The sequence below is a fragment of the Larimichthys crocea genome, chromosome XXI (assembly GCF_000972845.2).
Source record: "Larimichthys crocea isolate SSNF chromosome XXI, L_crocea_2.0, whole genome shotgun sequence".
Lineage (NCBI taxonomy): Eukaryota > Metazoa > Chordata > Actinopteri > Sciaenidae > Larimichthys > Larimichthys crocea.
In genome coordinates this window covers 20,716,014-20,737,476 of record NC_040031.1, presented here as the reverse complement: position 1 = coordinate 20,737,476, position 21,463 = coordinate 20,716,014, and the positions used below count along the sequence as shown (strand labels likewise).

The 21,463-nt window shown below is 39.8% G+C and overlaps 1 protein-coding gene across 3 annotated transcripts; it reads left to right on the top strand.

The window, feature by feature from the left end:
• The first annotated feature begins 384 nt into the window (after positions 1 to 384).
• Positions 385 to 20,442, top strand: rfx4 (regulatory factor X, 4). 3 transcript variants are annotated; one of them, XM_027272868.1, is made up of 19 exons: positions 385 to 1,128; positions 1,304 to 2,250; positions 4,597 to 4,683; positions 4,899 to 4,959; positions 7,818 to 7,941; positions 9,156 to 9,217; positions 10,030 to 10,243; positions 10,713 to 10,790; positions 10,884 to 11,047; positions 11,555 to 11,655; positions 11,743 to 11,801; positions 11,912 to 12,056; positions 12,382 to 12,476; positions 13,006 to 13,123; positions 14,049 to 14,168; positions 15,141 to 15,302; positions 15,405 to 15,570; positions 15,650 to 15,788; positions 18,409 to 20,442. In XM_027272868.1, the coding sequence occupies exons 2-19, from the start codon at positions 2,208 to 2,210 to the stop codon at positions 18,679 to 18,681; spliced, it is 2,211 nt and encodes a 736-aa protein (XP_027128669.1). In that variant the 5' UTR covers positions 385 to 1,128; positions 1,304 to 2,207; the 3' UTR covers positions 18,682 to 20,442. The 3 variants fall into 3 exon arrangements, with proteins under 3 accessions (XP_027128669.1, XP_027128668.1, XP_019129193.1); XM_027272867.1 differs by having other exon boundaries at positions 385 to 1,205; positions 1,319 to 2,250; XM_019273648.2 differs by having other exon boundaries at positions 385 to 2,250; positions 15,444 to 15,570.
• The last annotated feature ends 1,021 nt before the right edge of the window (positions 20,443 to 21,463 follow it).

Below are 21,463 nucleotides of genomic sequence, written 5' to 3'. Positions count from 1 at the left end.
CATCAAACTGTGTTTAAAATAATAAAGTTAAAGAAAATAAGTGTATTTTATGGTATGGATATTTGACACTGTAGAAAATGTATGCATAGTCGCATAGGTCGCAAAAGGTAATCAATTGAAATCACCAATGATCAGCTGGTGATTGATTAATAGTCTATGAAAATGTCAGAAAAATGTGAGAAATGGTCCTCACGGTTTCAAAATGCAAAATTCATCAGACAAACCAACAGCCCTAAATCCAAAGGTTTTGAGTTTATAAATAGAAGACACTAAGAAAAGAAAAAGATTTAAAGAAAACAATAATTAAGCATTAGTACTGAATTATCACTCAGCTCATAGTAAACTTAATATTTATATTTGTATATGTATAAAACCATCAAATGCAGTTTTGTTTTGTTTTTATTTAAAAACGTTTCTCCGTCGACAGCAGCAGATCAAATAAACGTCACATTATACGCAGACAGCTGGAGGCTAAATCCAACAATGTTGAGCGGTGACATATAGAAATATTCAGCCTTGTTCGTGTCAGTGGTGAAGAGAAAAGTTGCTTTACGGTTTCCTCTTTTAAACGCAGGCCTTAATGCCACCAACATGTCGTATGTAGCGTAACCATACCCCCCACTCGCACATACACACACAACTCAATTGGGGCCTTTTCAGTGAACAAAAGCAGTACACATCCGTTTGTGCGGGCAGAGTGTGTGAGAATAGGAAGGGTGTGAGAGGCTCTTTTGGTGGCTGTGCACCTGTCCTATTTCATGAGGCTTTAATAAGCAGATAACAGGATGGAAAAAAAATCATCATTAGACTGAAATTAATTAGATCCTCCTTTGAGGTCACAGCTTTGCATCAGCCACCATTTACTACGCCTTTGATTGTTGTGTCATTAACAGGTTGTTATATTTCTTCTCTTAAGCACTAACAATCTTTGCAGGCCAGTCTGAATAATTTCCTGTTATGAAGATGCCCCCCCCCTCTTTGGATCTGCCACTCAGTCCAGCCGCTTTTCTCTTCCTGAGTCTGAATGGAGGCACAGATTTGTTTTAACCACCCTGTGCACGGTGTCCCATGTGATGTTGCTGCCACCCCGTCCCACATGTTCTCCACACAGGTGGCTGCACGGTGTCGGTGAGTAGCAGCGGTGGTGGTGGTGCCCACGCCTGCGCACTAGCAAGAGAAAGTCCTCCTTTGCTATCCATGGTGTGGTGAGTAATTCAGCCATAATCCGCCTTTCTCCTCTTCCCTCTTCTTTCCCCTCTCCTCTCCCTCCTCTCCTGTGGTTCCATTCATATTCTAATCACAGCTTTCCCTTCTCCAGCTCTCAGGCACTCCATCAGAGCCCTCCCAGCCTCGGGCTTTGCACTTTTACTTCCCCCCCTTTGTGACCGTTCCCTCTTCTCAGAGGCACACCAAAAATAAGGTTGCCACAGCGAAAGAGTGAGCAAAAAAAAAAAGAAAAGAAAAAGAGGGTGACAACTCCAGCAGAAAATTCACACCAGTGTAGTTTTTTTAGCATGTTTGAATGTTTCTCTCAATTCTCTGCTGAAAAAAGTTACCATAAAGATGGTTTAATGTTGGAGGGAGGTGAGGAAAACTGTGGCAACAAGTGTCCGTAGGATGTGAAATAAGAGTTAAAATCAGAAGTAGAGGCAGGAGCGGTGGCTGTGTAGGGATGTATGTTTATGTGGAGCTCTGGGGTGTATAAAAACGTATTAAATGCCATAATGGAAGACGGGGAGGCCACAGTGTTAGGACTGCGTAGATCTAAGCCTCTTTTTTTCGTTGGGAGGGAGCTTTTCTTATTCAAAACAGCCCCACAAAAGACTTCCAGTGAGCCTTGCCACATCCCCATCTGACTTGGGGCCATTCATCAGCCTTCCAAGCCTATCAATGACATGTCCCCATCAGGGCTCCTATAAAATCAGCCCCTTTCCCATGAAACATCAGCAAACATTTTGACGGGTCTGGCTTTCCCCCCGCTGGATTTCTGGAGTCTCTACCCCCCTTTCCTCCCTTATTCCCACCTCCCCCACTTCTCTCCTCCGCCAACACCACCCCTCTCTGGGCGAACCTCAGATCCTCAACATCTCCTGTGACGGGCAGTGGTCACGGAAACACAGAGCGAGACAAGGGGAGAGCCGCTGAGGAGGGGGAAAAGTGCACTAAGCCATTTTCTTGGAGGAGCCAGTGTCGTTGATGGGAAGAGGATGCATTGCGGGCTGCTGGAGGAGCCTGATATGGATTCCACAGGTCAGTCCTGTTAAAGTCTGCTCGCTTTGCCTTGTGTGGATTGTGTTGAGAAAAAACTAGCTTCTAGTTCACAAACATTGTGTGAGCTGCTGCTGCTGATCTTCTGGAAGTCTCAAACTTTCTCAGCAGTCGGAGCAAGTGTCTGGATGCTCGGCTGTTCATTTTTATGTTTGCTTTTTGTACGATTTACTGATTTTTTGAAATTTTTATTTCTGCAGATATTTCAGAATTTTCAGCCACGCATTCAATAGAAATGCTGTTATTGTTGTATTATATTGTTGTATAGTGTAAGACACAGAAACACAACATAGGGAAATAGCCCTTTAATCTCCAGCATCGGCTCAGCCGAGTGGCTCCTTGCTGTTTGTTCAACATTTTCAGTTAAAGTAATTAAAAAAAAAAGAAATCTCATCAACTAAAATAAAAGCAGCAAGTGCACATCATGGTGCAATTTCGCTCTTTTTTCAGCTGATTATTGTAGAGAGGCTTTTTTTTTGGCTTTTATTCAACTTCAAAAATGAATTTATCAGTGAAATATTTTAGTGTCTAAAATATACAGTATACATGCACGTCATATAAGTGAGTGTGTTAGGTGTGTCCAGTCTGATTAAAACATTGAATTGAAACAAATTATGCAACACTGTCTTATCTGCTGAGAACTGGCTTAACTTGTTAAAATTAGTGATTTCTTTAAGGTGATTAAATCTTTGGTTAAAACAGTTTTAAATTCAATTTTGTGGTAAGCTGGTGCAGTATAGTTTATCCCTGAATGTGTGTTAATAAATGAGTGAACATCCGTTTCACTTGTTGATCAAATTTAATCCAATTATTTAGATCCCCAACTTATCTGTTCCTGTGGCAAATGAAGCTTGAGGTCTGAGCCTCTGTGGAGAATTAGCTTCACTTCAGTGGATTCACTTTTTCATTTCCAGGGTTTTTCTTTTTTTGTTTGTTTTTTTGTTGTTGTTTTTCTTGAAGTGAAAAGAAGCAAACACTGTGTGTAAATGATGAGACGTGACAGAAGGCCGTCAGTGACACTGATTGTGTTTTATTCAAAGTTAAAATGTAAATGCTCCGGCTGTTTTTTATAACTAGCATGCAGAGTGCTGTTTATCAGTTAGTAATGTTAAAGGTGATGATCAGCACAAACACAAGAGTTAGCTTCTAATTAATATATTCCCCGAGCATACAAAGAAAAAACTTTAGAGGCCGTTAGTTTTCAATTTCTGCTCCCGTGTCTTGACGACGAGACTCTAAACGGCAGTCTGACCTTTTCTATCAGCACGTGCCGAACATCGAGCTGCAGATTCCTCATCGAGTGTAAACTTCTAAAACTTTTGAATATCAGTGACCTCCTCCGAATCCCCCCACGGGCTACACCAACAGGTCGTCCTGCCAACAGTCTGTCCTAGCAACAGCTGCTATGGTGATTGTTGTCAGTCCACATGCAGGAAAAAAAAAAAGATTAACACAATTTTAAGAAATATTATGTCGAGTTTTTATTTTTCCAAAGAGCTTAGGAGTAAATGGTTTTAGTACTGTATGTATGAAGTAAAAGTACACAGAGTGCTACTTCCATTTTAAGTTACATAATAGTTTTTATTCCCAAGACTTTAATGGAAAATATTGTGCTTTTTATTGCTCTGTTTTAGGACATTCAGATAAGTACAAATGGCTGGTAAATTATAGAAAAATGAAAGTACACTTTACTTCCTAATTATATTTATCTAATACTGAATAGCTTGAAAACAAAAAACAAGAATTCAAAATGGATTTCCACTCTGCTTATCAGGCTGTTTCTACATGAAAGCTTTGGTGTTGTGCTGCTGCTCGGTCACAGAAAGCACACCAGTTGAGCTATTTCTAAGTAGAAATTAAAACAGGATAATGGCCTCTATTCCACCAGACTGCTTCAGTAATGTGCACAGGCTCTTTTAAGCGAGTGTGTAGGCTCGTAGTCTCCTGGGAACAATGCTGGATTCCTGCCGTCCTGGTGAAAACATCTCAAATAGAGCCATGGCTGCACCGCTGCCCATACAATCGATTGTTGTCAGCTTGCCCTGTCACATTAGTGACATTTAATGTGTCCTGTATAGGCAGTGTTTTGCACTGTTTATGTAAATACAGCCTTGGCTCTGTCCTGCAGGAACTAAAGGACAAAACAAGTTCATTTCAGAAAGTTTTTAAATTGACCATTTCAGCTTCAATAGAGATGAAACTGATTATTTAGCCAAATTCAAAGGCTGTTACATCTTTAAAAATTGAAGCACCAACATAAGATCCTGTCCTGTTTAGCGTCACAGTTTTTCCAGCTCTGTGATCCATCATGTTTTGTTTTTTTGTTAGAGAGTTGGATTGAAAGATGCCTCAATGAGAGTGAGAGCAAGCGATACTCAAGTCACACGTCTCTGGGGAACATGTCCAACGATGAACGTAAGCAGCACGAACACTGTTACACTAAAACCCACCAACTTCACTGACGTGTTGCTCATTCATTCATCTTATAATTTGTGTTTTGTACAATCAGTGTAATTTGACTACACAGTTTTTAAAAACGGTATGTTTCAATGAACTCTTATTTGTGATGTCTCATTTTACCTGAATAACTTCATTTTGCCCTAAAACCCAAAATATGTTAAATGTTATAGATGAAGAGAAAGAGAACAACAGAGCCTCTAAACCACATTCAACACCGGCTACTCTGGAATGGTAAGTCATTAAAAATAAGTGTGTATATTTTCCATTATTTATATGTAGAAATACACATTTTATGTCAAACAGCGGTCATCAAATATTCAATTAATATAAAAAGGATGAAGCCAGTCATCTAAAATAAAGGTTTTTTAATAATTTATTTTATTTTACCTTCCGCTCTTCAACATGAAGCCCTTCAGATTAAATATAAAGTCTGAAAATATTTTTTGAGGTTTAAAATGATTTCTTCATCATTTTCAGTCGTGATAAATATCAAAATCGCATAAATTAAGTTTTTCAGTAGCTTTACACATTGCACACAGCTGCACACCAGTTTATCTGATCTGAACTGATTTTAAATAACAACATTTAGAAAAGTAAAGAATCTTAATTTTGAATCTGATCAAATAAGATTATATGTTTTACTCGTTGTTGTGACGAAATTTAGTTTTGGACGGCACGGCTGTTCATCCACAGACATTTAACACAAACGAGTAGCTCTCATTTCCTTCATACAGTATATATAAAATACAAACCCCACACATGCCCGCCTGCTGCGCTGCCCCATGACTAATCACACCCTTTACTTAGTAGCATTCAATAATGCACATGGGCTTAAATTAATATGTATACTGATTTAACCTGCTCTGTGGGGGGCTGAAACCCAGTGCGAGGAACATGACTTGGGTCAATGTACCATTTTAAAGAGAGGCATTAGACACATAAATGCTGCTGTAATTGGCTTCACTTCACTGTGAAGAGGGAGCATGTATTTTTTGGCAGGTATTAATGAGGTTTATATGTTTACACCAGAATAACCGGTCTGTCTTGAAAATACAATTATTTCTAAATCAAGCCGAAATATTTCTCTGAAAACATTTATAATGACTGTGATTCTTTTATGGCTATAATTCAGAAAACAGCTCACAACTTTTGAGTGAAAGGAAATGTTAAGTGAGGTTAAAGAGATCATCTCCTGTGACTTAGGAGACAGTCAAGCCATATTAAACAACAGCACCAGGCTCTTACAGTAGCCGGATATTTTAGTACAATATAAGAGGCATTTACAAAGCGTGACAAAGGCATGGTAGACATTTTTTATCAAGTTCAGAAGTGAAGCATTACAAGCTCAATTAATCTAAACAAACAGACATGTTTAGTAGGAATAAAAATGTATGTCATGATGCATGTGGGGTGGTGGCAGGATTCAGTAGTGTAGTTTAACTCTGTAAAGGTTCAGACTTTGAATTTACCTCTTTGTCATCAATATGTTGCCATCTTTAAACATTAGTTTCCTACTCAGACCTTCCGAGAAGTGATCTGCTCCAAACTGGTTGATGGTTGAATGTCTGAGGGCAAAGGATTCATTAAAAGCCTGTTCCTATAGAATAAAATATTCAATTTATTAGTGAAGGAGTTGTTCCAAACTGTAGTAAATACACAAAGTTTTGAAAATATGTTCGTCATATTTGAGTTATTAATAATTACATACTTATTTTTTCTCACAACATTATCTGCTGTTTGAATTGGGAGAAAAATTCTCTCTTTTTTTTTTTTACAAAGGATGTGTACTAGGTAAAGTCTATTGGTCACAAGTTTTAAACAACTCAAACAAAAATGTTTACACGGTTACTACCACATCACAAACAGTGATAATGCTGCTGGTGTACCTCAGGGCTCAGATTTAGGTCCGTTATTATTTAATTAACATGTTGGCATCTTTGTACTAGCACAATAAGACACATTTAGACAGCGAAGACGCTTTAAAGCTGCATTGAGTGATTACTTTTATTGGACCAATAAGGGGGAAACTTCACAGCATGACAGCACCAATATACTAATGGTTTCTCAAGTATTTATGATAATAAATAAAAAAAATAATAATAACTTTATTTATAAGCCACCAAAGATAAAGCTAGTTTAAGTGTGTTATAGTATAAACAAAGACTGAAAACTAATTAAAACCAATAATATAAAACAAAACACAAACATTTGGGGACATTGAATTTTAATTTCCCTAATAAAAGATGGATAATAAAAAAAGATAATTTAAAACACTATAGCATAACATATAGATACTATCATCTCATCTGCTCGGCAATGATAATCAATATTATGTCTATGCATGGTTTGCCCCAGGGGTAGCATGCAGATGGTAAATAAAAGAGGATCCAGAACAGACCCCTGGGGAACGCCACAAAAGAAAGCAGCGTGAGAGTAGGAGGCATTTCTAAACATAAGAGAGGAACCTGTTGGACAGATAAGAGATTAACTGATCCAGAGCCACATCTTTCTTACGGCTAACATGTTTGCAAACAGTTTGCTTAATACACATCAAGCAGACATAAAATGCAAAATGCACAACCACAGGAAGCAACCAGCAACCCTTTTACATTACAGGGAAGAATTTGGTAAATATCAGATGTTGTCATGCCTAAGCATGTCTACTAAACATCTCCTGATTGCTTTGTGTGTTTGTCCTCTGCCGCACACTGTTTGGTGCTAACTGTAGTTTTAAATGTCTGTGTGGATGCTGTGGACCTGACACTGATGTATTGTTGATGTAGCTGCATTTAATTTTAAACTATGAGCGGCTTATATAAAAAAACTACAGGTAAAATTGAGCCCATTGCCCCTCGCTTATGTACATACATTTTAAACTTTAACAGGATAAAACTGCTGTTATGATACGATCAAATCATCTTTTTCACTACATTGATTCTGTTTGCTGACATGAATTTAATCTGACTTCCTAAACATTTACACAGTATTTTTTTTACTGATCATAAGAGGCCTGTTCAAAGTTGTGATTCTCTCATTTCATCTCATATTTGATAATTTTGTGCACTGATAACTCCCATCGTCATTCACAGGCTAGAAGAGAACTATGAGATAGCCGAAGGTGTGTGTATTCCCCGAAGTGCCCTCTACATGCATTACTTAGACTTCAGTGAAAAGCATGACACACAGCCTGTGAACGCAGCCAGCTTTGGAAAGGTAAGATTCAAACGTCATCAGTCCCATTTGTATCCCGTTTAACTCATCTTTAAATTATGTATATGTCATAAGCTCTGTAACATCTAGAGTCAGCGTCTCTATTTTAAATATTTGATTGAGGATGCAGATGATTAAAAAAACAAGGTGACAGAAAAAAATGACTCAACAGATACAAACAATATTCGGATACTACAACACTAATGAAAGCAAAATCTCCCACGCTAAATCAGCTATATAAGTATTAGTCTGACCATTTCATGCCTGGGTTGGTTTTGTGCTACAGCTCTGGCTGCTGTTGAAGTAATATCAACTGCAGCTCAGTGTGAAGCGAGCAAAGCTCTGCGGTTGTTCACTGAACACATAATCTAGAGCCAAAGGAGATGTGCTTTCGTCTGTTCCCACAACCCCAAGAAGTTCCTTAGCCTTCCTACCCCCAGCCATCCCCTGTACTCTGGACTCCGGCCCCAACCCCCAACCCGGCCCACCCCCGCCCCTCTGCAGCTCCTGTCGGAAGATATTGAAAAAGAGAAGGGGCCTGGATTAATGTGTAATTAAAGGAAATTTGGAAGGGTGAGATGTTGCGGAATGTTAGATCAGTGGCTGGAGCAGTGTGGGGTGTCCTTTAGGAAGGCTTCATTGATTCAGGACAAAAAAACGAGAGAGGGCCCGGACTGCCTCCCTGTCTGCTCATTTATCAAGCGGGGCCTGACAGAAACTTCACAGCTTGGCCTCTTTTTTCATCCCACACAATGGAGAGCTACACTGTTTGCTAAAGTTTCTGCACCAGGAGCTGGACCGAGGAGCCAATCTCTTTGGACAAAAAGAGAGGAAAGGAAGAAGGAGGGAGAGGAGAAGAGAAGAGAAAGAGAGTGAGAAGGAGTGAGGATGGGTGGGAGGATAGATGAGCGGAGACTGTAGATATATGAAAAAAACGTAATACCCCTGGATGTCATAAATGGATGGCTCTCAAAGCAGACCTCCCTGTGGATAACAGCTATGAGACTTTCATTTTGTCCTCCTGACAAACTTTATTAAACACTTTCTCACTAAGAACTAAAGATACTGTACGAGTGCAGCTGGTCAAATAATGTGTTTTGGGATCTTATTTGTTTCCTCGTGTCACCTGTTTCCATTTTATGATTATATGACATTAAACCCTCTCTCACTCTGTAGTTTCGATATGCTGACAACTTTTTCTGTCCTACAATGAACAGATCATAAGGCAACAGTTTCCAGCGTTAACTACCAGAAGACTGGGGACAAGAGGGCAGTCTAAGTAAGTTGGTTGGGTTTTATTCTGTCATGTGGATATGCCTGAAACAAACTAGAAGGTCCAGCTCCACTGGGCTTATAAGTTCCTAATATTCTGAGATTTTTTATGCTTTATTTAAAGTTTACAAATTTTTACATTGACAGAATTTATTTAGAAGGACATAGAAAGGAAATATGACACAGAATACAACCCAAACAGAACAAAAAGACTGCCAGACAGTCCACAACATTCATTTATTAAATCAAACACCATACTCAGTCATATAGCCAGGCAAGTGAGAGTCCCTGTGATATTGGGGGTCATGTGAAACTGTGACCAAGAAAGGACCCCACGTTCTCTCAAATCTGTATATTGGGTTTATGCAGATGCATTTTTTCCATCTGTCTGATAGACAACATTTGAGCCATTGTGCAAAGCAGTTTGCAAAGTTTCTACCACCATTCCTACATGCTTTCACATTCACACTTGCAAAGCAATCTACATGTCATATGGCAGCTTAAAAGTCTCTGCAGAGCATCCAAAGATGGCCGGGTCATGGTTAGGCTGACGCGCAAAACAACATTTGTCGTGTTCAGAAGAGATTTTATCAAAAAAGTGAATTCCTTTACCTCTTTTACTGTAATCTGTACTAATATTTATCACATGTGATGTTAAGATCTGAGAGAGAAAGAGAAACTTTTATGTCTATAAAAGTGTTCAAAGTGTTTTGCCTTTTTCATTTTCTCCACAGTTTTTCTTCCACAGTTTTCTAAAAGCCTGTAATGATCCTATTTGTAGTTAAAAGCTGCTATTCACCCGTCCTCTTTTCTTCTCAGGTACCACTACTACGGCATAGCAGTGAAGGAGACCTCTCAGTATTATGACGTGATGTACTCCAAGAAGGGAGCGGCGTGGGTGAACGAGACGGGAAAGAAAGAGGTCACGAAGCAGACAGTGGCGTATTCACCGCGCTCCAAACTGGGGACGCTCCTGCCAGAGTTTCCAAATGTCAAAGACCTAAATTTGCCTGCCAGCCTGCCAGAAGAGAGGGTAAACAGGAGTTTTAAAAGTCCATCCTTACAGCTCCCTCCCCACACCTCCCACCTCTCCCTGCCATCTCACCATCTCTGCGCCCCCTCTGGCTCCAGCCTTTTATCTGGCCCGGGACCTTCACTGGGTTTGCATTTAGAGAAGGACCTTGAGGATTTATATGCTGGCTCCTCACTAACTCTTAATCTTTTGGGGGAGATAATAAGATCTAGCAATGGACAAAGGACAGGCACTAGCTGTCCGGCTTTTAAAGAGGGGCCATGATTTTAAATGGTTTGTGTTTTGCTGATCTCTAAAGCTTGTTTTATATTACTCCGCCTCAGCCCAGACCTGTAACATGTATTTATTAGTTCACATGCTTTGTGCAAGATTTATTTTCTTGTTTTTGTACCGTGTTTTTTTTTTAAAGAGAAAAAAAAGCTATTAAGTTTGTGATGCAATGAGATTAATACTCTGTTGTTGCCCACAGGTGTCAACCTTCATCATGATGTACAGAACGCACTGTCAGAGGATACTGGACACTGTTATTCGAGCCAACTTTGATGAGGCAAGCCTTCTTCTGTTTTCACCCATTTTGCACATCGAATCTTGTTTTTTGAATGTATGCAACTAAATAGTATCCTGTTGTGTCTGTGTGCAGGTCCAAAGCTTCTTGCTGCACTTCTGGCAGGGCATGCCGCCCCACATGCTCCCTGTACTCGGCTCCACCACGGTGGTGAACATAGTGGGTGTTTGTGACTCCATCCTCTACAAGGCCATCTCTGGGGTGCTGATGCCCACCGTCCTGCAAGCACTGCCTGATAGGTGAGCTCTTGTTATATCCTTCGCTCTTTAAACGAGTGAATATTTTCACCATTTCCCGTCTGATGTTTCTAAAACTGGGCAGAGTGGTATGTTTTGTTGTTGTACTGCGCTGATTTAACAAGAAATATTTATTTAATTTGTGCAAAGTAAACAGTGCAGTGTGAATTTCTGCATCAATTTTATTTTTACTTTTACTTAGAGACCTGTATCTATCTTCTGTATGTTTTCACCACATCTTATTCTTCATCTTCAGCTTGAGGTCTCAGTTGAATATCTTTGTTTTGCTTGAACAAAAGAAATAATTTAAAGACCTCACCCTGGATTCTTGGAAATGTTTTGCACCATTTTATAACCGTTAAAAACTGATTGTTGAAGAGAATTATAAGCAGATCTATCCATGATTAAGATACTTGTTTGTTGTTGCTCTACTTCAACTTAAATTAAATTATAAATGGTATCTAATGTATTAAATTAAATTAAAGTGTGTTTCTGTTTTCATCTTTGCAGTTTGACTCAGGTTATTCGAAAATTCGCCAAACAGCTCGATGAGTGGCTAAAAGTAGCACTTCACGACCTCCCTGAAAACCTGAGGAATATTAAATTTGAATGTAAGTATCTCAACATAATCTTTTACATCTTAATTTCTTTAAAACATTTGTTTATGTGATTAACCGTATGTTTTCTTCTCTTTCCAGTGTCCAGGAGATTTTCTCAGATCCTAAAGCGACAAACATCCTTAAACCATCTATGTCAGGTGTCTACCATAGCCTGAATGTTTTTTTAATAAAATCCATATGAACAAACAGCTGATAAGGGATGTGGCTATACTTGTCTAAGTAATATTGTTGATTTATCTTTCCCCAGGCGTCGCGGACTGTGATAAACAGTGCCGACATCACCTTTCAAATGCTGGAGGACTGGAGAAATGTGGACTTGAACAGCATCACCAAGCAGACACTTTACACCATGGAGGACTCACAAGAGGAGCACAGGCAGCTTATTATCCACTGTACGTCCATGAATTTAACCTGATTCCACTTTAACACAGTCTTACCTCCACACAAACAACATGCAGAGGGAACAACCATTCCCACGACCAGCAGAGTCAAAGCATTAATGATGGAGACCAAAAGGTTAAACAAGTTCACTCTCCTCTGAAACACCCTGTGGAGCATCTCCAATTCACTCCAACCTCACTCCTCTGATTCAGTCCTGACAGGATCAAAGGTCACAAATACATAAAAGTTGTTGCATGAAGATGCCGTCCAAATTTCCCTGTTTCCAAGTGATGCAAAATACTTTGTAACCTGACGTTCCCCCATCTTGTGTTGCAGTGTATCAGGAGTTTGACCGTCTACTGGAGGAGCAGTCTCCAATCGAGGCGTACATCGAGTGGCTGGACTCGATGGTGGACCGCTGTGTTGTCAAGGTCAGAGAGCAAAAACCTTTTAACAGGTGTTTACGCCTGGTCTGACTCAGCATTTAGGTATAAAGTATCAGTCTTTTGTTCAAGTTGCACACATGCAGTTTATATATTTCCCCCCGTTTGATGCAAAGAAAGTGCTTTTAACTAAATGTCTGAAGTGTTTGCGCAGCAGAAGTCTGATTAGTTTGCCCTTAAAGAGACACCTGTGGCTGAAAGCCACTCGCCCCTGCATGTCTTTCTTACACAGAGGCACTTACGTTGCAATCCTCCCAGTTAATGATGTCTTCAAGCTTCCCATTTGCGTCCATTATGTGCCAGATATGGGCTTGTAAAATTTGGTCGCCCTGGCAACGTCTTGGACTGCCCAGACAATAGTTCAATAGGAAGGCGTGTCCCTGGGGGCAAATTAAATAGTTGACTTGTTGACATGTTTTTCGTTCCTGAGGGTTAAGCCCCAATGCGGACCCAGGGGTTAATTCTACCCGGCATCCCGACCCTTCCCCCTCTTTTCTCATGGAAATGTTCTCTCTAGGTGGCAGGGAAGAGGCCCGGGTGCCTGAAGAAGGTGGCCCAACAGTTCCTGCTGATGTGGTCGTGTTTTGGGACCAGAGTCATCCGGGATATGACCCTCCACAGCGCGCCCAGCTTCGGTGAGCTACTCATGCTTTGTCATCATTCCTCAATGCAATCATTAGGAAATATACAACTTTGAGTGTGCAGAAAGGTTAATTTATTGTGTAATGCACAGACAAGGGCTCATACCACACATAGTTTAAGATAGGACATTGCCTGTTTCTATAATTGGAAAGTGTGCACACAAATCTAAGTCCTGCTTCACATGAGGCAATATGTTGTATTTTAGATTTGTACCATCTTTACTTATATATAAAAAGTTAAAAAATATATTAAAAGAACACTGCGCAAGTTCAAATCTCAAGTCAAGGGAGAGAGAAGAGAAGCTTTAATAGGTTGTCGTGCACAACCGAGGTGTGCAATAAGTAAAGAGTTGTAAAAATAAGAGAAAAGAAAATTGCTTCTCTTTCCTCTCCTTGTGTCTTTAAGGCCTGTCTGTGAATATCAAAGACACAGCTGGTTGCAGTGTTTTGATAAAGCAGGTCTCTGTGCACAAACAGCTAATTAACAAAAGCCGTCCCTCCCCTCTCTCGATGTGTTTGCCTGTCTTTTCCATTTTATGACCGGTCAGTATTACACCCCGCTCCCTTGAATAGCCACAAGTGTTTATTATGCACACGGCATCAGCAGTGACCGGCACAATGACACAATTGTGACACTCCCTCACATGCCACAGTCTCATCCTCCGTGCGACCCCCGAGGGTCAGCTGCCATATTTCTGGTACACGGAAAAAAAAATCGAATGCGTTTCTTTTTAATAACAGCATCACTCCTGCCAGTCTGCAGGATGTGATGTCACCATCAGCGCTTCAATTTTAATGGTCATCATCATTTATGTCCTTTTTTCCACCCAGCTGAGCCTCACTTTTTAACACACAATCATGTCCTAGTCCTCAGTCTTTGGTACAAGTAAACTCATTGTGTCTGTCTGTCTACACTCAGGCTCCTTCCACCTGATCCACCTCATGTTTGATGATTATGTGCTTTACCTGCTGGAGTCCCTGCACTGCCAGGAGAGAGCCAACGACCTCATGAGGGCCATGAAGGGCGACGGCAACACAGGTGAGACCACTAAATGGAGGTCTATTCAATAATGATTGGCTGTACAAGCTGTAAAGATGTGGTTGGTCATGAAGTTAAGTTGCCGAATAAAAAGATTGCGTGACTGGAAATTGGATGGTTACTGGTGCTTGCTGCTTATGAATTGTGAGGATTTGCTGCTTTTCTTGTTTTTATGTGAGAATAAACTAAATAGTGTCGGGCAAACAAAACAAGTTGATCGAAGACATTACTTGATGAATAATTTTTATAATTTCCTCAACTTTGATGCACCAAATCGTTCTGTTGAATAATCAGTAATTCATATATTTTTCGTTTAAAAATGTTGCTATGCTCTCAAGAAAAGTATAAAAGTATACTTTACACTATGAAACCTCCATCTACTGTCATGAGATGTTTAGGCACATAGGATGGGATTAATATTAAGAAATTTAGACACCTCTTTTGTGTGTTTGGAGCTCTGCTAAGGTAGATTCTACCATTACAGCTTATTCATAGTGATACTTACATGAGTTACCTCTCTTCGTCTTCATGCACAGTGCTGTAAAAGTGTGAATTGTACCTACTGTACGTCAAAACATTTAAAGCATGCCACGCCCCGGTGCACCATGTTTATCAAGGCTAGAGTCCTTACTGCAGCAACCTTGGTTCAATTCCAGCCAGGCTGTCTATCTCTCCAGCTATAACTATCTAATTAAACAGAAAAGGCCACATTATTATCTTGAAATATAAATGCAGTATAGTAAGTCTATAAACGTCTCTCAGTTCACAAACAAGCTGCTATAAAAAAGCTGAAAAAATGCCAAAGATTATTTAAAAACATTCCCCACTTTGGAAGATTTTTGAGTGACCCTGCTCTTTCTATATCAGGTAGATATTATCAGATTATATTTTGTATATGTGTAGTACTGTACTGTAATTGTATTTTACATGAGATCACTGTTGCATTGACTTGTCGTCCCTCGACAATTTCAGCAGAGAGAGAGGAGGACTTCACACTGACAGAGACCACCCCCACCTCCCCCTCTCCGGGGTCCTTCTCTCCCGCACGGTCGGTCCACTCTGTGGGTGTTTCCTCGGCCAGCTCACCGACAGCAGCCGTGTCCCCTGAGTACACCGGAGTCACCTCCACCACAGGTGAGAGCGGCCTCACAGTCACACACAGATATCTTAAATAAGCCTCACATAGTTCCTCTGCGCCAACACATTTGTTTCTGTGTTTGTATATGTGTCTACCAGGCGCTGTTCAGTCATATACCTGGTCCCTTACATACACAGTGACAACAGCAGGCGGCTCCACTCCAGAGGCCGGACAGCAGCTGTCTTGTATGAGAAACAACGCTCCAGTCCCACCACCATCCTCCACCCACCGGATGCCAGTCTACACCCACAGAGAGGAGCATGGGTGATTATCATTTTAGTATAAAGCTCTAAAAAACTAGTATAAAAAAAATCTTGAATTAATTTTTCTTACTCCTTTCTAGGTATACTGGTAGCTACAACTATGGCAGCTACACCAACCAGCATCCTCACTCCATCCAGAGCCAGTATCCCAGTCTGGCCCATGAGCCGGCGATCCCAGCTCCCCTCCACTACTCTGCTTACCACCGGTCATCAGCACAGGTCAGTCCAGTCACCCAGGAACTCAATAACATGTAAAATGAACATAAACGAAGGAATTAATGAATTTGACTCCTTCTGAAACGCTTATAGAAATGTATGTAGGCATATATATTTTCTTTATAAAATGTTTATTGTGCACTAAAACACAGAGAAGACAGCCACTCTGATTCTGATTACACACTGATAATACACAAGATATGTTAGTGTATTTAGATTGACTTGTTACTCTTTAAATGATAAGAAGAGAAAATAAATAATAAAGTAAATACTAAACATTGTACAGAATTAAAATCAAATCAAAAGTAAAACTACTAATTATGCAAAATGACCCTCTTATTATTATTATTATTATTATTATTATTATCATTATTATTATTATTGATACATAAAGTATGAGGTGTATTTTAAAGTTGCATTTGGTCGAGACGTTTAACCACTTTAAATACTGTTGGGTGTTGTAATCTGTAAATTTATCATGTTTTGTAAAATCTTAATCTGCAGGTAACCTGTCAGGTTAAAGGAGCAGAGTAAAAAGGTTCAACATTTCTCTCTGAAATGTAGAAAAGCAGCAAATTAGTAAAGTACAAGTACCATAAAATTATACAGAAGTATAATGTTGCTGTCTATATATAAATGGATGAAACTCAGTGTCACGTTTATCAAATAATAAAATAGATGTGATGTGTGTGAATGCAAGCATCTAAACTTTAACTAATGAATAAAGTGTGTCCACAGTGCAGAGCTACTGCTGACAGAGCTCAACACTGACACTTAAAAGTGAAAATATGGTTGCCATTTCAGCCACCGTGTGTTTTGAGTAATCAAGATACTCTGCAGTTAAATGTCAGCTAAAAAATCTAAATATAAAAAATATATATATACATATTTTTAAAGTAACTGAACAAAATTCTTTGTTTGTGTTTTAATATTATCGTTAACATGTCCACCCTCAATTCCTGCTGTACAGAATACGTCGTGTAGCCGTTCAGAGATCTCGAACACGAGTCAAAGCACCAACACACGTGCAGCTTTGTCTGGTTACGTTTCATGGCTGTAACAGCAACAATGAAACTTTATAAATGCAACAATTATTAAAAACTTTTTTTATTTTGGGAGGTGCATGTTCTGCTGTTTGCTGCGTTTGCTTTTATTTGTTAAAGATTGGTTGCCAGTTTCTCAAAATGGTTGCCAGTGGCATCCTGGCAGCCATTACTGTCAAGCCCTGGCTTATAAGACCTACAGTTAGTAGCATATGTGCATAAAGGCTAGAAAGGTGTTAATAGACGGTGTGTGGAGATGGTTAAAGCACTTTGCACTGCAGTGGATGAATAGCATCAGACTGGTCTTTGAAAATGTAAACTGTCATTTAGAGAGAGTAAATAGAAGACTGAAGGTTTTTAGGATGAGACGATGTTACAGCTCGTGTAGCGACTGGTGTGAGTTAACTCTTTTGATGGTAATTTCCTGTCAAGGGCCCTCCAGCCTCCGCTGCCTTTATAGTGGGAGGAGATCAGCTGGGCCTCAGCGGTCGCAATGTTTCTAAAAGTCCCCGAATCACCCTCTCCACACAGCGGAAGCAGACAGTGAAAGGTGGCTCGGCCGGGGCCAAGAGGGGCCCTGCTCTGTTACTCCTCTTTCCAGCTCTCAATAGTCTCTTCATCTGTTTGAGCCACTGGCCACAGAGCAGGGCAAGGGGGCGTTTATTAAAATATTGTTATTCAATGGTCTCTTTTCTGCTTGTGAACAAGAGGCAGCTGAGCCGTCTGTTCTGCTCTCTGACCTGTGCTGACTGTCTTTTTCCATGCCGTGATTCCTTATAATGGAATCGACTGTCGTGTTTATATTTAGTGAGAAAAGGGAAAGGGTCCTACTTCCACTTTTTTTTTTTTAAGCCTGTTGCAGCTTAAATCGGGCACAATGCCTTTGCTTTGTCTGTACGAGAGGTTGGGGATGGAGCTGAGACGAAAGGGAAAACTTTGTCGGATGCCCATCTGTCCGAAATATTCTTGTCAACAGGCAGATTTGTCTGTCTGGGTTCAGTCACCATAGGCAACAAAAATAAAACAGGAAAACTACTTTTTCAGCTCGTGTGTAATTTTCTTAAGTGGCTTAATTTTCTATTTTGACCACTGTGTGTGAAGCAATTTCCCCTGACAGGAAATTACCAGCAGCAGGGTCAGCTCACACCAAACGTCATCATGATATCAGCAGAACCTATAGCTGCCTTTGAGGAGAAAGCAGCATTTTGATCTTAATTAAATGAACAGTTTGATGTTTTTTCAAATGCCCACAGTTAGACGAGAAGATTGATACCACACTCATATGTGTTAAAAATGAGGCTACATGCTAGCAGCTGATTAGCTTAGCTTAGCTTAGCTTAGCTTAGCATAAAGACACTAACAGCTAGCTTGGCTCCGTCCAAAGGTAACAAAGTCGGCACGCCGTTACCTCTAAATCAGAAAGTCTGTTGTTTTATTGGGTTTATGTTTTTTCTGTGGGACAGAACCGGACTAGCTGCGTCTCGTCTTTATGCTAAGCTAAGCTAGTCACTGTGTATTTTATACGCTTTTATGCTTTCATCGCCATAACCTCTGTCTCCTCTCCTTCCTCTATACCACAGTACCAGCTCAACGGCCAGATGTCTCGGATGGAGCCTTGCTTAATGGGCAGCACTCCTCGGTTGCACCCTGCACCTGTCGCCCCCCGGTGGCCAGACGTGTCGCCAGCTAACAGCTGTTACACCAGCCCACCTATGCATTCATCCCGCTATGCCACCTCTGGGGACATGTACTCTCCCCTCGGCCCACGCAGGAACTCTGAGTACGAACACTCGCAGCATTTCCCCGGCTTTGCCTACATCAACGGCGAGGCCACCACGGGCTGGGCGAAATAGCCTGTAAACGCTGATTTGGACAGCCATGTATGAGCTCCAGGCCTGTCACACAGGTGGATGCAAAGTCTCTGAACACTTCCAATCAAGTACATCGAAAAGAAAGAGGAGCAGAGAGTGGAGAGTACCAATGCAAGGTAATAGGAATCATAGTATGGATGTACTGACAATTTGAAAAGACTCATCAATCACTCTGATGATTGCGGTGTAATTTCTGCAGAGGTTTAATGAAACGTATTCAACAATTGATGTTTTTGCTCACTGCCGGAGGAAAAAAATGATCAATTCAAATCATATAGATTGTCAAATCTTGCAGCAAAATCATTTCAAGAGTGCAATGCTGCTGCCAAGCTGTGCCTTTGTTTTAAGGAATGTACACCTCTGCCAGAGTTCCCCTCACAAGTCAGTGCACAAATCATCCTGCCAACCCTCAGTTGGGTTTGTCAGTAACTGACGGATCCGGGTGCTGGAAGCTGTTACTGACACCAGTACAATCTCAGTGTCTCCTCTGTTTGCTCAGTACCGTGCAGTGTCTTGGGTTTGCTGTAGGACGTGGATGAACTGTGCTGCCTTAACGTTCATACAGTGGCACAAAGACAAAACATACGACATCATGTAAACTCATGAAAGACCGTGATCAGTGCGTCTTCATCTTGGGTAGTTTTTTAATGACTGAATGCTGTGACTCAAAAACAACATGTACGAGTGTATTCTGTCGCAATCTTTTGTGTGTGTGTGTGTTTGTAACATGGTGTATACTTTATTTTCTATGTTACAATTGGTACTTTCTGTTTTGTATGGTTAGTAAAAGACGCATTAACCTAGGGTTGTGTGTTTTATGATGCACTCAAAGCTACTGAGGACCTATTACCCTATGGGTATTTATAAAAAAAAGGGAAAATATCAAAGTGTACAGTAACATGAAGTCTAGTCACTTTTCTGTAAATAAAAGCACTGGAAACTGTCTGTGGTGACTGTTAAAACTATCACTGATATGTATGTGGGGATAAATATGTTGCCACATAAATAATTTCATCATTTGAAACAGTGAGTCATGTTTGTCAGATTTCTTTCTGTGTAATAGTCGACCAAATGCTGCAGAAAAGTGTCCAAATATTAACAAAATTGTAAACACATTATTGTATCTATTTAAAAATCAGTGTCAGCGCTCTTTCTATGCTTTCTATGCGTGACTATAAGACATTAAAAACAGTTTTTAATGTAATTATTTAAGGTCAATATATATATATATGTCGACTTTATAACTATTGTGTTGTCTTTCCTCAAATTTCCAGTTTGATGCTGGACAAGGAAGAACATTTTCTGACGTCGTCTTTTCACTTCTCTCCCCATGCGGTGACAACACGGTGGGGGGTTTAGACGAGTAGCACAAGGGGCCACACCGCAGAAAGAATTACTTTTCTATAGAGAGAAAGTCCTGCTGTGCTGGGGTCAATGCACCTCAGTCCCGTAACCTCTGACCTCTGACCCCTGCCGAGGTTTGTATTTATTGGAACATAGATCCTCTCTGTGTGTTGTGTCTCCCCGAAATCCTGCAGGATTCACAACCCGAGACTTTGAATGCAGAAAACCTGTTTAAGAAAAATGGCGACCCACTATTGTGATTTAATCACCTGACCTGAGTGTCAATATCAATATCCGCTAAAGATTTCAGACAAAGATCGGTGATTCAGGGTGTACACGAGGACGCGGCTGTCGGCTGCCAGACCGGAAGGTTTCATCACCAAAACATTGTTTATACAGTTATAACAAGTATATATATATATAACAAGTATATAATATTATGATATTAAAATAAATGACACAATGATTCAAGTAAATTTCTTCAGCAATTTCTTTGTGTGAAACTAAAAAAAGAAAAAGATAAACCTAAAAATATAAAATATTTTAAGTTTCAAACTGAGTTTATTTGTCATATTAGTTAACACAGGGTCAACAATACAATCAAATGTGTTGGACGAGAGGAACCATCAGCTCAGCATTAAGAGCACTAGTTATAGTGACAGCACTAGATATAAAAGATAAAAACAAGTAAAATAGATAACATTTTAAGTAAAATAAATCTAACAAAATAGAATATGAGTTATATATATAAGTCTACTATACACTGTATAATCGTGACAACTGCTCCAGATCTCTTCACAGGCAATCTATTAGATCTATGTGATTTGGATCTGGATAATCTTTGTTGGCCCCTTCTCCAGCACTTTGTCTTAATCCATTTTTCTCCAGTACAGTGGTGTAAGAAGAAACTCATTGATGGTTACAGGAAGCGAAGGATTTCAGTAATTTCACAATATCAGGTTGAGGGTACATTTTTGTCAACATGAGAATCAACATGAGAATACTGAATGAATCAGAATAATCTGTCCATTGCTTAATAAAACACTGATGGCAACACGTATGTGATGATGATATTCAAGAAGTCATGTTCATTCATTTTTCAGTCAAAGACACTGAACAGACTGTCAAAGAAGAAAACTACTACTACACAAAATCTGGTTCTTGATAAGTGGGCTTCCATAATAACTAGTGATTGTATGCAGAAATATTATTATAATTATTTTATTATAATATTCTACAGTGACTTTTTAGAGAGACCGATTAGCAATGTGATAATAATTTATATAAAGCAATAAATAAATGTACTGAAATACTTCTTTTTAAAGAGATTTACCCAATGTTGAATTTAAAATTACTATTATTTCTAATTCAAATTATTATATATTTTACCTTGAATGAACACAAATACAATTTACTCTAA

Coding starts and splice junctions, on each gene's coding strand:
- rfx4 (XM_027272868.1), top strand. CDS start 2,208: ATGCATTGCGGGCTGCTGGAGGAGCCTGATATGGATTCCACAG. Junction 4,684..4,898: donor GAACATGTCCAACGATGAAC/GTAAGCAGCACG, acceptor TAAATGTTATAG/ATGAAGAGAAAGAGAACAAC. Junction 9,218..10,029: donor GGGACAAGAGGGCAGTCTAA/GTAAGTTGGTTG, acceptor TTTTCTTCTCAG/GTACCACTACTACGGCATAG.